The sequence below is a fragment of the Belonocnema kinseyi genome, chromosome 10, assembly GCF_010883055.1.
Source record: "Belonocnema kinseyi isolate 2016_QV_RU_SX_M_011 chromosome 10, B_treatae_v1, whole genome shotgun sequence".
NCBI lineage: Eukaryota > Metazoa > Arthropoda > Insecta > Hymenoptera > Cynipidae > Belonocnema > Belonocnema kinseyi.
This window is the reverse complement of record NC_046666.1, coordinates 110,729,457-110,742,105: the sequence shown is the minus strand read 5'-3', so window position 1 is coordinate 110,742,105 and position 12,649 is coordinate 110,729,457. Positions and strand designations below refer to the sequence as shown.

The window sequence follows — 12,649 nt, the reverse complement described above, 5'->3', positions numbered from 1 at the left end:
CTCTTGATTACTCATTATAATAAATTTAGATCCAATTATAAAAATGTTAATTTAAATTCAACAATGTGTTCTGATTTTAAATCACCGATTTTTAGAATTCCTTTAATTGTAAGAATGAGTTGTCAGACAAATCAAAAGATTTTTTATTTATAAAAATAAACTTTTTAAAGCAAAACTGACCATTAATATCCCATGTTTAATTATTTTACTAATTATGAGCCATTCCAAACTCTTGGTGTTTTATGTCAAAGCCTTTCGATAACCAACTGAACATAAAATACACAAATAATGAGGGATGGTTTGGTTTCGGTAAGAGGTTTACGGAGGCCAAAAAGAAGACAGGACGTAAAGACGTGGCAAGCATAGGGGGCTCAGACTGTAGAAGAAACTGAAGCAACTCCCACGCCCGATTACGGCGCAAATGGCGACAGATCTTAGCGTAAATGCCACGGAGGCCAGTACGTACAAACCTATGCCGAAGAGGTCCTGGGTTCGGGGTGTTCGAGCAAAGCTGGCAGGCGCAAAGAACGACGTAACCAAGGGGCATCCTGCAACAAAAACATCTAACAAGAAGAAGAGTCTAAGACGAGTGTCACCATTTTTTTGTTGAATCAAAGGTGTAATATAGAAAAGGAACAGAGATGTCCTTATTAAGGTTTTAAATGTGGCTGAGGGCAGGACCAAGCTGACATCTGCTATCAGGGAGGAAGTCGCCGTGGGGGGAAAAGTGCTCGAGCTTGTTTCCCGTAATATGGGACTGTTTCCACTGTAGCAATTTTTTGGGCCTCTATATAACTACGGAGGAAGAGGAGGTAAAAGAAGCCATAAGAAGATCTTTGGGTCAGAACATGAGAGGAAAGACCAAAGTCAGCTTGACGCAGAATACCTTCAGGGGAATGCCTACGTGAATTTGAGTAGCTGGCCGCAAAGCTAATCCTGATAGAACACCTCAAGGTGGAGTGTGTGACCTGTATAGTAAGAAAGAAAGTAGACGCTGTAAGTTATTACCGCTGCCTGGAGTATTCACACCTGGCAGCAATATGTGTTGGTCCCGAGATGATCAAAAGTTGTAGATGCGGCAAAATGGGACACAGAGGTGCGACTTTTAGAGAAGCAGCCCCCAATAGGAAGCTCAGCGAAGTCGCCATATGAGTCAAGCTGGTCAACCAGGAGATCGCCAATGCACGGTGTAGAAGCATCTTGGCCCTAAATTAATGCCAAGTTGGTTCGGGGATCACGATTTGGCAGGAATAGGAGGTGAGTTTGGTTGGTACGACTTCAATGAATCACACACTCTGTCGTGAATGCATGCTTAACTCCTCTAAAACAACACACACAAAAAACAGTCACGACTTACAAGATCTAATGACTTACTATCGACAAGAAAATGCTAGTCCTCTGGCTTTGACGTTAAAAAAGTAGGGAAAGAAAAGCCATCTAATAAAAAAAACTGTCTTTAAATATGGCAATTTGCACAAAGAGAAAAAGAAGCACATACTTTTTTCAAATTGTGAATAATTACAGGTAGCTTGATTAACTAGCTCAAACCTCAATCACTTTATTATCTTCATTAGAACGGCAGATAGTGAATTTGAACCATGAACCATGAATTAAAATGATCATTTATTCATTGAGCTACCATTTTTATTTCACTTACTTTTTTAACGTCAAAGTGAAAAGACACGAATTTTCTCGCTGATAGTAGTCTTTACTCCTGGTCCTGATGATTAGTGACGAGAATGATATTCATATCGTAACCATTTACGACTGTAGATGTCACTAGTAATGAAAGCATAGAACAAGGTGTTTTGGTACCCAGTGAGAGCATTTTACTTTTCGATTATCGAGATTTTGCTCATCGCCTTCGAGCACAGTACCGAATCGGCCATTTTCGTTGTTTGTAAATGGTGTTCAAATGAGGGTAGTGTATGTATGTGTAAGAAAAACAGCTTTTGCACATTATTTCTTTCTGAAGGTAACTGAAGTGATTAAATAAAACATTTCAAAGGCTACTTAGTCATTATATCGTTGCTAGGTTTAATTTATATATACGTTTTGCTAGTTTAAAGCCATTAAAGTGTATGTGAAGAGCGCCATTTTTACTACACTCGTTCACTTTTCAATACAATTTATCGTTATTATTAAAAACGAACCGGGGCGTTCAAGTTTCATTGCCCTGAAGTTTTATATATGTAATCGATTGTACTGTACCGTTTAATACAGTTTATAATTACAATATTCAGATCTCAATTGAGTTACAGGCGAAATTAATTTTAAATAAATCCAAATTACTAATACCAAAAACGCAAATTTTTTAAAAATATGTCTGCAACACGTTCCAGACAAAAGTCAGTAGACTGACACAGTACAATTATTCTAGGGATCGACATCACAGAAGAAGATCTAGGTCTAGATCCAAATCTCGCTCTGCTTCACCTGAGAAGAGAAGGAGACGTTCAAGAAGTAGAGATAGAGACAGAGATAAAGGGAGACATAGAGAGAGAAAAAGTCGCTCTAGAGAACGCGAAAGGGATAGAGGTGAAAGAAGAGATCGACACGAAAGAGAGAGAAAACGGTAAATATTACGGAATTGATGTTTTATACTTTTCGAAGTTCCGCCAACAGGCTTTATATGATATTCACATTTATTTTCCCGGAACTATTCCTCAACTTTTATAATCTGCGTTCCAAAAGGGATTACATGGCTTTGATTTTTAAATAAAGTAATAAATAATAATGAGACTTTTTCTGTTATGTTTAATAAAGCGTACAAAAATACGACTGTAATATATGTCTCAAACCTTTTTTTTATTTTTTGACAAATTTTAGAATTTTCATTAGAAAAAAAGTATCCTTCAAAACATTTTTTGTCTACAGAAGAAAAAGAAGGCATTTTATGTCTAATTCGGCTTTGAAACTTTTACCAGCGCATACCATAAATGTCTTTAGAGAAATGAAGCAGTTGACAGTTCTCATGTTTATCGTGCTGTAATGTACAGAAAAATCTTCTAAAAATAATATTAATTTCAGAAAAGGTTTTTGACCCATCAACCCAATAAATACTTTAAGAATCGGCTTAAAAAAAAAATATATATTTTTTTTCTCCCGTTGATCTTTTTTTTTGGGAGGCTTCGTAGTAGTCATTTCAGGTTCCACACATTTCTCCATGTTCTTGAAGTTTTATGAATAATGACTCAATTTTAAGGTTTTGAGCACGTCTTATATTTTTAGAATTTGATATAAACTACTTCCTTATGATTATAATTGATTTTAAAGAAACCTATCGCTAAAAATCGTTATAATTATAAAGGCTTTAGTGTTGTCGCAAAAGTTAAGGGGTCATATAAGCATTAGGGAGGGCCAAAAAACACATTTTTGAATTCTGGAATTTAGACTGAGAAATATATGTAGGCTACATAAAATTAGAAAACTCCTGTATTTTTTTTGTTTTTTTTTAATGAGTAGGGCTACGTGTTTTTTTTTTTTTTTTTGCTACACTTTGCAAAGTTGAACTGCTCCCTTGTGAAAGATTGATGCTCGCTGGAGTCCTCAATAAGCGTCGTACCTAAATCTTATTGCATTTCTGCAGATAATTGTCTCTATCATATTCCATTGTTAATAATTCCTATTTCAGTCTTAAGTCCAGACACCGGCATTGATACGGCTGTAGCATTTAATTGATCGAATTTTGCCTGAATATGTGACGCTGTCGTGGCTACCTAATAGGCTTTACGATTCGACAAAGAAAACAAAAAAGAAGTACTGAACAGACAGAGAGAGTAGAAAGAGAAGTCCGATCAAGTTCAGATACCGGAATTACACTTCAGTGTTTTAAATCGCAAACTGTCAAGTGTTGACGTGAGAATAGTTAAAACTGTGTTTTTCGTAGGCAATTTATTTATTTTTCATGGAAGTAAGTGGTTTTCTGTTAAGTCACTTCTTCGTATGTCTGGTTATGAAACTGCGCAATGCCTTATGCTTTATACGCAACACTTCGTACTTGGAGTGTCGACGTAACGTGTTTTGGTGCAAAATTAATTAGTATAGTCATCAGGTACTTTTAGATAGTAATTTCTGGGGCAGTCATTTTTTTCTTTAAAGTACTTCATCTGTTGGGTGCATAATATAGGGCCAGGTTCTGTTAACAGGATTTCGTCCCGGAATACGGAAATTTTTTTGGGATAAGGTGCAAAATATCACATTCCATTGGATTGGTGCTTTCCTGTGGATTTGAGAGCTTAAAAGTGTCCTTACGAAAAGTAAGGTAGATATAATTCTAAGTAAAACTAAAAAAGAATGTCGTTTTCTCAACAATAGTTTCGGAGTTACGACCTTTAAAAAACCCCGATTTTTTCCATTTTTTTGCCAAAAATCACATGTTTTTTTTTGTTTCTCTGTAGCGATCCTGTTGACCAGATCTGAAAATGGTCAACAGATGAATTACAGTTGACGGAAATATCTATAATTAAAAAAAGAACATTATCCTAACTATAATTGATGGCGAGTTAGCACCTGCCAAATGTGACCCATTTCCACCTGAATATACAGGTAAATTCTTAGAGTTCAGTTTTTTGTGAATAGCTCGTTTCGGGGCTGTCACAGAAGAAAGTTGGTACAGAATGAATACAAGAGGACTTAATTCTGCGTAATTCAAACAAAGAAAAGGTTCCTAATCCCAATAGGTCACCAGTAATGACCTTCCAAATATGATTTTTTTTGTTGTCTTTTTTTCACCGAAAATCCGAAACTAGTGTTGCTTCGGGGAAAAAAGATTTAAAATATAGGCATATTTGGAAGGTGACCTACTGTGAGTAGGAACATTTTCTTTTTTTTAACTTACGCAGAATTGAGTCCTCTTGTATTCATTCTGTATGAAATTTCTTCTGTGACAGCCCCGATGCGAGCTATTCACAAAAAACTGAACTCTGGGAATTTACCTGTAAATTCAGGTCGAAATGGGTCACCTTTGACAGGTGCTAACTTGCGATCTATTACAGTTAGGATAATGTTCTTTTTTTAAATTACAGATATTTCCGTCCATTGTAATTCATCTGTTGACCATTTTTAGATCTGGCCCACAGGATCTGAGCTACAGAGAAACCAAAAAAATGCGATTTTTGGCAAAAAATTGGAAAAAATCGGGTTTTTTTGAAAGGCCGTCACTCTAAAACTATTGTTGACAGAACGACGTTCTTTTTTTAGTTGTACGCAGAATTGTATCTACCTTACTATTTGTAAGGACATTTTTACCTCTCAAATGCACAGGAAAGCACCAATCTGATCTCTTATCATGCACCCACAAATGAAGTACTTTGAAAAAAAATGGCTGCCCCAGAAATGATCATTTCGTCCTATTTTTCCGACCAGATGACTGGACTAAATGTGATTTTGGATGCTGACTAATTATTATTTAATGTTTAATAATAATGATTAATTTAATTAATTGCAATGATGCTGATAAAGAATCGCTCAAAAAGTCGCTGATAAACAATTGTTTAATTTTTTAAATAAAACTACAATAAATGTTTAGTTTTACATTTACTTTCTGTTTAAATGTATTATTTTTCTGCCTCTAAATTCCTTTATGGCTTGAAGAAGCCTCAGATAATAGTCATAAATAAGTAGGAGGAGCAAATTGGAGCAAATTAGGAGAAGAGGATTTACTGGTGTGTATTACTTTATTGTATTAATACCTAAAGCAAAGGCGTCACCAAACTCACAATTTAATGATTTTTTATGTTTTTAATAGTCTTTTTCTCCTATAAATTATTATACGTTTTTATTTTCTCCTTTAGTAACTTGTTCGTAGGTAAGCAACTCAAGTTTTTGTAAACATTCCAGTTGATAAAAATATATAGAAAGTCCGTTATATGGTTTTGAATATTCCGGGTTTACGGACATTGACAATGTTGTTACATTCTTACATAACATTTTTAAAGCATGAAAGGAATGTAGTTTTACATGTTAATCTCCATAAGAGAGAAAAGTGAAAAGTGTATTCTTATTAATTAATTTTTTTGTTCTAAACCAAATAGGGGCCTTCTATTTTAATGTAGCCTACGATATTTTTCAGTCTAATTAAAAAATTCAAAAATGTATTGCAATCCAAAATGGATCGCGTATTAAAGAAAAGCTCAAGATTTACTACTTTATTACCAAAAAAATTATGTCTTACCTGTAATTTTTATAGCTTGAGCTCTAGAAAAAGAAAGTAGGGTACCATATGTGCCATACGCTCCTTAAGTTTATGCTCTTTGGTGACCACGTGACCAAACTAGTTCCCGGTTATGAGCATTTTTTGGTGTTCACTGTGTCCACACGAATTGAGATATCGTGTTTAAAATTTGACAGATTAAATAAAAAGCACTAAAGTACGTTTGTATACATCAATATGTTTATAATTTCAAAGAAAGTTTATTTATAAATTGATGAGATATGATATTACTATTCGAGTTATAGCACTTTGCCGATAATTTTTGGTTTGATGCATTTCAGACTTTTTGATTCGCGTATATTGAGCACTTGCACTATTTTTGGACTAAATCGTCTAAACCTTTAAAAAAATTAATATAAGCAACAAAGTTTGCACATTCGTTGCAAATCAAAAAATTAGTATCTGCACGTACGTAATCTATCATTATTTTTGGACCATTTCTATCAATTTCTAGCGGAGAAAAATAGAAACTTTGAGCGTCGATAAAGTCGAGATCATATGACTGAGTGCATCCATGAAATTTTTGTGTAGAGAATTAAATGATTTTCATTTTTTTTTGGTTCTCACTACGTCCATACGGATTGAGATACCGTTTCCAAGATTTAGGAAGTTATACAGAAAGCACTAACGAACGTTTGTATTTATCAAAATGTTTGTAATTACGAAGAAAGTTTTCTAGTAAAATACTACAGGAATAGGAAATAAACTTTTAACGTCGAAAAAGTAGATGCCTCGATTAGAAAAATCGAGGAACATCTTAGAATGTGATACCCGAATATCCGTCTAAGTCCCATCTTGAGAAATGTGCATCTTCAGAAAATAATTACAATTTTCTAATATTGGTATATTCTTGTGGATTTTTTGTACTGGTATGAAACAATTCTAAGTTAATAACAAAATCAATAAAAATAAAATTGCGGCCGAGGTCGAATGACAAGGCGAGTCCGACGCTGAGTCCCACCGGTTGGTTCACTGTCAACAATAGTTATCAGATGATCGATTCAACGTTAAAAATTATGTGTCAAGAATGATGGGATTTGGTTGGAGAACTCCAACGAGTAAATTTTAGCACATTGCTGGTGTTGCTGTCCAATTTGAAATTTATCTTTTATTTTTAGGACCAAAAAAATGAAAATCATTTTACACAAAAATTTCATGGACGAACTTAGTCACTTGATCTCGACTTTATCGACGTCAAAGTTGCTTTTTTTCTCCGCTAGAAATCGCTAAAAATGCTCCAAAAATAATGATAAATCACGTGTGTGCAGATACTTATTTGTTGATTTTCAACGAATGTCAAAATTGTATTGCTTATATTAATTTTTTTCAAGGTTTAGACGATTTAGTCTGAAATTGGTTTCAGTGCTCAATATGAGCGAATTAAAAAATCTTAAATGCATCAAACCAAAACTGATCAGCAAAGTGCTATGACTAGAATGGTAATATCCTATTTCATTAATTTATAAATAAAATTTCTTTAAAATTACCAAGATATTGATGTATACAAACTTTCTTTAGTGCTTTTTATTTTATCTGTCAAAGTTTAAACACGATATCTCAATCTGTGTGGGCACAGTGAACACCAAAAAAAAGTTCATAACCGGGTACTAGTTTAGTCACGTGGTCACCGAAGAGCATGCTCTTAAATAGTCAATAATGGTCTAGAAACATGGAGTAAACTTCTAGGAACAGGAAATTTAAATCCGTTTGAAAATCGCCCACCAACGTACGATATCAAATTATTTTATCTAATTATGAAATGTTATAAACCAAACATTGAAAATTTTATTTATAACATTTTTCTTATTCCGCATGAAAGTGATTGGAGATACGTAAACCAAAGGGTTTGGGTCGGATCGATTTTCGGGTTGGGACATTCGATGTGGAATTTTTAAAATACCTCCATATAAATTGTGATAATGAAATATCACAAAAGAAAATGTTTAACTTATAATCTTCATAAGGTAAAAATATTTTTTTCCTTCTGAAAATCTCTTTAGATCTTTAAAAACACAGTAGTTAAAGATAAAGTCACAACCTGCTCAATGACCGCCGATATTGTATCTTATTCGGACAATAATTTACGGACTAAAGCCAGTACTTCTGTTTCACTCAAGAAACCCTTCATTTCTCCAAATTCTATTGAGCATGAAACATCGCTATAGTTCTGCTAGGGTATTATATTATGTGGTAACATGCATGCGCCACTAGGTGTTAAAAAGTGTACAGGCAATCAATGCTTTAAATTTTGCTCTCCAATCCTATAGCGCATGCATCATTGAGGCTAATCGTAGTTATTACTCAAGGAAATATAGTCAATTTCTTCTCATGTAAGATACGCAGCATATAATTCCTATTGGCCCTCTGAGCGCATTTTGGTCGGGGCAGTATTGGGAGCACTGCAAGGAACAGAGTGAAAACTCGTTCGTTTTTCTTATTTCTCGCACACATGTTTTGCTCAAAAAATATCGAAACGCATTTGCTCACCTAATATAGTATCCTCGGTCTGCCATCTACATGACCGTCATTAAATGAATGATATCTATTAATTATTTTTGTTGAATCTTTTTGAAAATTAGCGGAGACAGTAAAGAAAAGCGGCTTAACAGTTCGAAATCTGCTCGATCTGGCAAGGAACGGGCTAATAGATCACGCTCTCGTGATCGAAAGGACAAAGAAAAAGGTGAAAAGGAAGAGTTGCCATTTGATCCCTTAAATCTTGATAAGGTATGTATTTATGTCAAACTTCAACCCAAAATTGTTTGTGAAATGGGCATCAAGGCACCACCAGGAAGGGTTTTGTAAGCTAATATACCAATGCTCAATAATCAATGAATATTAGTTTAAGTTTGTAATAAGTGCAAACTAAGCTACCTTAGGTCAAGGTCTAATTAATTATGTTTATTTACTTTAAATAGGAGGAAGAGCAGAAGCGTTTAGAAATGGAGATGCAAAAAAGGCGAGAACGAATTGAAAGATGGCGTGCAGAGCGGAAGAAAAAAGAGCAAGAGGCAACCAAAAAAGATGGAAAATCTACTATTCTGGCAAATTTACAAATGCCTTCAAAAAAATGGACTTTAGAAGATGAAAGCGACGAGGAGACACCCGTTATGCAAAATTGTAATAAAGATACTCAAGAAGAAGAAGGGGATTTGAAGGAGGATATGGGACTTGTAAAAGAGGAACTTGAAGTAGAAGATGTTGATCCACTTGACGCTTTCATGGCGGAGGTATGGTTTAAAATTCTTTTTATATTAATATTATTTGTTCTTAAAATTAAACTTTGTTGGCATGGTGCGAAAATGGACTCTAATAAATGTTGATGAATGCAAATTATTGGATCTACATATAACGATTTAAATATACGTAGTTCTGTGAAAAAATATACATGACGTAACTCTATCGGGATAAATTGTGTATTTCCGCATAAAAAGGGCCCAGGACGTTTGTGTTTAGATACGTTTAGAGACTTATAGCTGGATGCAATCTTGATATTCTAAGTCCAAAGTAAACACACTTGGTTTCATCGTATTTTCAAAGTGCAAGAGGAGTATTTTATTGTGCGCGAAAATGTCCTCGTCGGCTGTTTCCGCCCAAAACAATCAAAACATTAATATGCTCCTGCGCACAAGAACGTAGAAGTGTATGTAATGGCGGATACCTATTGGCTGTCAAGGCTGTGTCTTGCGACATCTTGCCTTCTTTTACTATGACGAAGAAGTTCGTAACTCCTAAAAAAATTTGAAATATCAGCTCCTTTTCAAGTATTAGGCTATGACTATTAAACCATCAATAGAGACTGTAGTATAATTTTATAACAAAGCCCATGGGTTACTGTCATTTTGTCGATAGATTAAAGATTTACGTACCATTTGTAATTTCTCAGGGTACCATGCTGTATCACTACTACCTATATGAAAAATTACACCAAATCACGTCGGAGGCAGCAACTTTCATAAATAATTGATGTGCCGGATCATATATAAAGTCTAATCATTGGGAGGCCGGAGGTTGTCGGGTTAGAATCCACGCGAACACACGTTCCCCTAAATCTGCGAAAAATATAATTAAATGAGACAAGGTGTATTCGAGATACCTCGAGTATCTATATTTTCATAAAATATTTCCACGTGGACAGAGCAGGGTGGGGGAGAGTCGTCAAAATTCTACGGCTCTCCACGAGAGAAGGAGAGAAATCCAAAAGTGGTGAAAAATTGCCCAAGTAGTATATGGATGGCCCCATAGTTTGTACGCACAAGTGGTAGCTAAAGCCCGCTCCTCATTGGTTGATTAGACCCAACTTTGAAGCTTCTTTGTGCTCAAAGTGAACTCCGCACAACTTTTTTCTAGATGACTTTTTTGTTTGATAGGTGATGGGACACCCTATATATATATATGTTGTCATAAGGACCACCGGAGTATTTCACCGGGAGCGGGTGCGAATCTGAAAAACTGCACTTGATCCCAGCGAAATCACAGTAAAAATTTCAGCCATAACCACGTCTCAGGGCCGTGAGATAGGTGGATACAGTCTGTAAAAGAATCAATAAGACGATCCAGCAAAAGCCTCGTGCACCCCAAGAACACGGAGCGAACCAAGGACTACCGCCTTCTGCATTTTTCCCGCAAGTGTTTTAGCATATTGTTGATACGCAGGGATGCTTTTCAGGCTATTAGCCAATGAAAGATTAGCATCTCCAAGAGCGCCGATGACAAGAACAATTAGTTTAACAGAATATTCCGGGTACAATCGTTGCAACTCCCGTATAGGTCTCTATACCTCCTTTTCTCTTCATTCTCCTTGGCTATGATGTTCTTGTCGTCTGGTACCGAAAAAATAGGCTAGACAAGATAGGCAAATCAGTGTGTAATTGACTACATCACATCTAGCAGGAATGTTACTGCCAAAGTTCGAAAGTTCGCGCGCGAACTCCGGACCCGTTATCACACACAAACAAGTCGAAGCTGCTGACCATCAGGCATCATATTGTTAAGAGAATACGGATACTATCTGAAGCTAAGAAAAGTCTATAGCGGAGAGAGCGCTGGGTCAGAGAAAATCAACAGTTTCTCTCTGACCCATCAGCATTTGGCCCGTATTTTCACCTTACATTTAAAGTCGGAAGAGCCAATTCCGGAGTGGTTGGTGGAAGGACGCAAAACCCTCCTGCCGAAAATAGGGAACTTAGCTGACTCGAAGAACTACAGGTCAATCACTTGTCTGAACACACTTTATAAGATATTCACAGCTATCCTAAATGATGGGATTGTTCGGGCAATTGAACCTGTGTGGCAAGAAATGTATGAACAACGCGGCTCAAAGAAAGGCGTAGCATGATGTCGGGAGAACCTGCTCATCGATAGATGTGTTTGCAAAGATGCAGTATCCTACCAACATGACCTTTCGATGACCTGAATGGATTAGCGGAAAGCTTTCGATTCGGCCTCCCATAGACTTATCATCTGTCTTTTGGAAAGCTTAAAGGTTCATCCGCATATCGTGAGATGCATAGAGAGATTGATGCCGCTTAAGAAAACCATATTTACTATCTCATCTGGCAAAAATCGTGTGATACATAACAAGGTCAACTTTCAGGGATGTGTCTTTCATGGCGACACCATGAGCCCACTCTTATTTTGCCTCACATTATTGCCACTATCTCTAGCACTTCGCTATTCCTATGGGTAGTATTGCGGCAAACCTTTATTTTGAAAGTGCAAGGTCACCCATGTATTATACATGGACGGTCTTAACCCTGCGTGGACCACGTGAGACAGAGTTTAAACGTTGACCATTTGGGGTTTACGCGGACCCCCCTCATTTTTTGCGCTGCCGGCGCTGCTGTATCGCGTCTTTGCAGCTTCGAAAAATTATAAAACCAATCTAGGGTTCTATAGAGTCTAAGGTCACTTAATTTCAAGTCACAGGGCGTAAAATTATGGTTTCTTGCTTAGAACTTCCGTGATTAGAACTATTTTAGTGCTCCCAGAAGGCTAATGAAGCTAAAGTGCCAAGCCGCTCCCTACAGAATACCAGAATCAAACACCAAATCTAGAGAGATATCTACTTCTGGGAAAGGGGTCAAGAAAGTTCTAGTTAATGAACACGAAAAAACATTTTTATTATTTCTCTCGCAGGCAAAAAATTGTAATTGGTACATATGCATGAAGAATGCAGTCTTGAGAAATAAACATCGCGAGGTTGCTTACACTATAAAGAAGAAAAATATCAGCAACTTCCAATCACCGAAGCAAAATAGAGTGTCTGGGGCCCGCGTTAACCTTAAAATCACTCTTCCAAATACTCCTAGGGAAATAGAGTCAATTGTCGAAAATGAGAAGTGCCGCATATACTGGAACTTTATATTCTCAAACAATTGTTTTTGTTGCACACTCGAAGCCTGACATAGTTCTCCTTGACTTCTAGAAGCCAAC

General features: G+C 36.2%; 1 protein-coding gene across 3 annotated transcripts in view; it reads left to right on the top strand.

The window, feature by feature from the left end:
- LOC117181431 (probable ATP-dependent RNA helicase DDX46) overlaps positions 1-12,649 on the top strand; it is a 186,119-nt gene that overhangs the window by 95,193 nt on the left and 78,277 nt on the right. For all 3 annotated transcript variants that reach the window (XM_033374082.1, XM_033374081.1, XM_033374080.1), the window contains 3 exons: positions 2,381-2,575; positions 8,794-8,941; positions 9,133-9,444. In XM_033374082.1, coding sequence (XP_033229973.1) covers positions 2,381-2,575; positions 8,794-8,941; positions 9,133-9,444 — 655 coding nt within the window. The remainder of the gene's footprint in view (positions 1-2,380; positions 2,576-8,793; positions 8,942-9,132; positions 9,445-12,649) is intronic.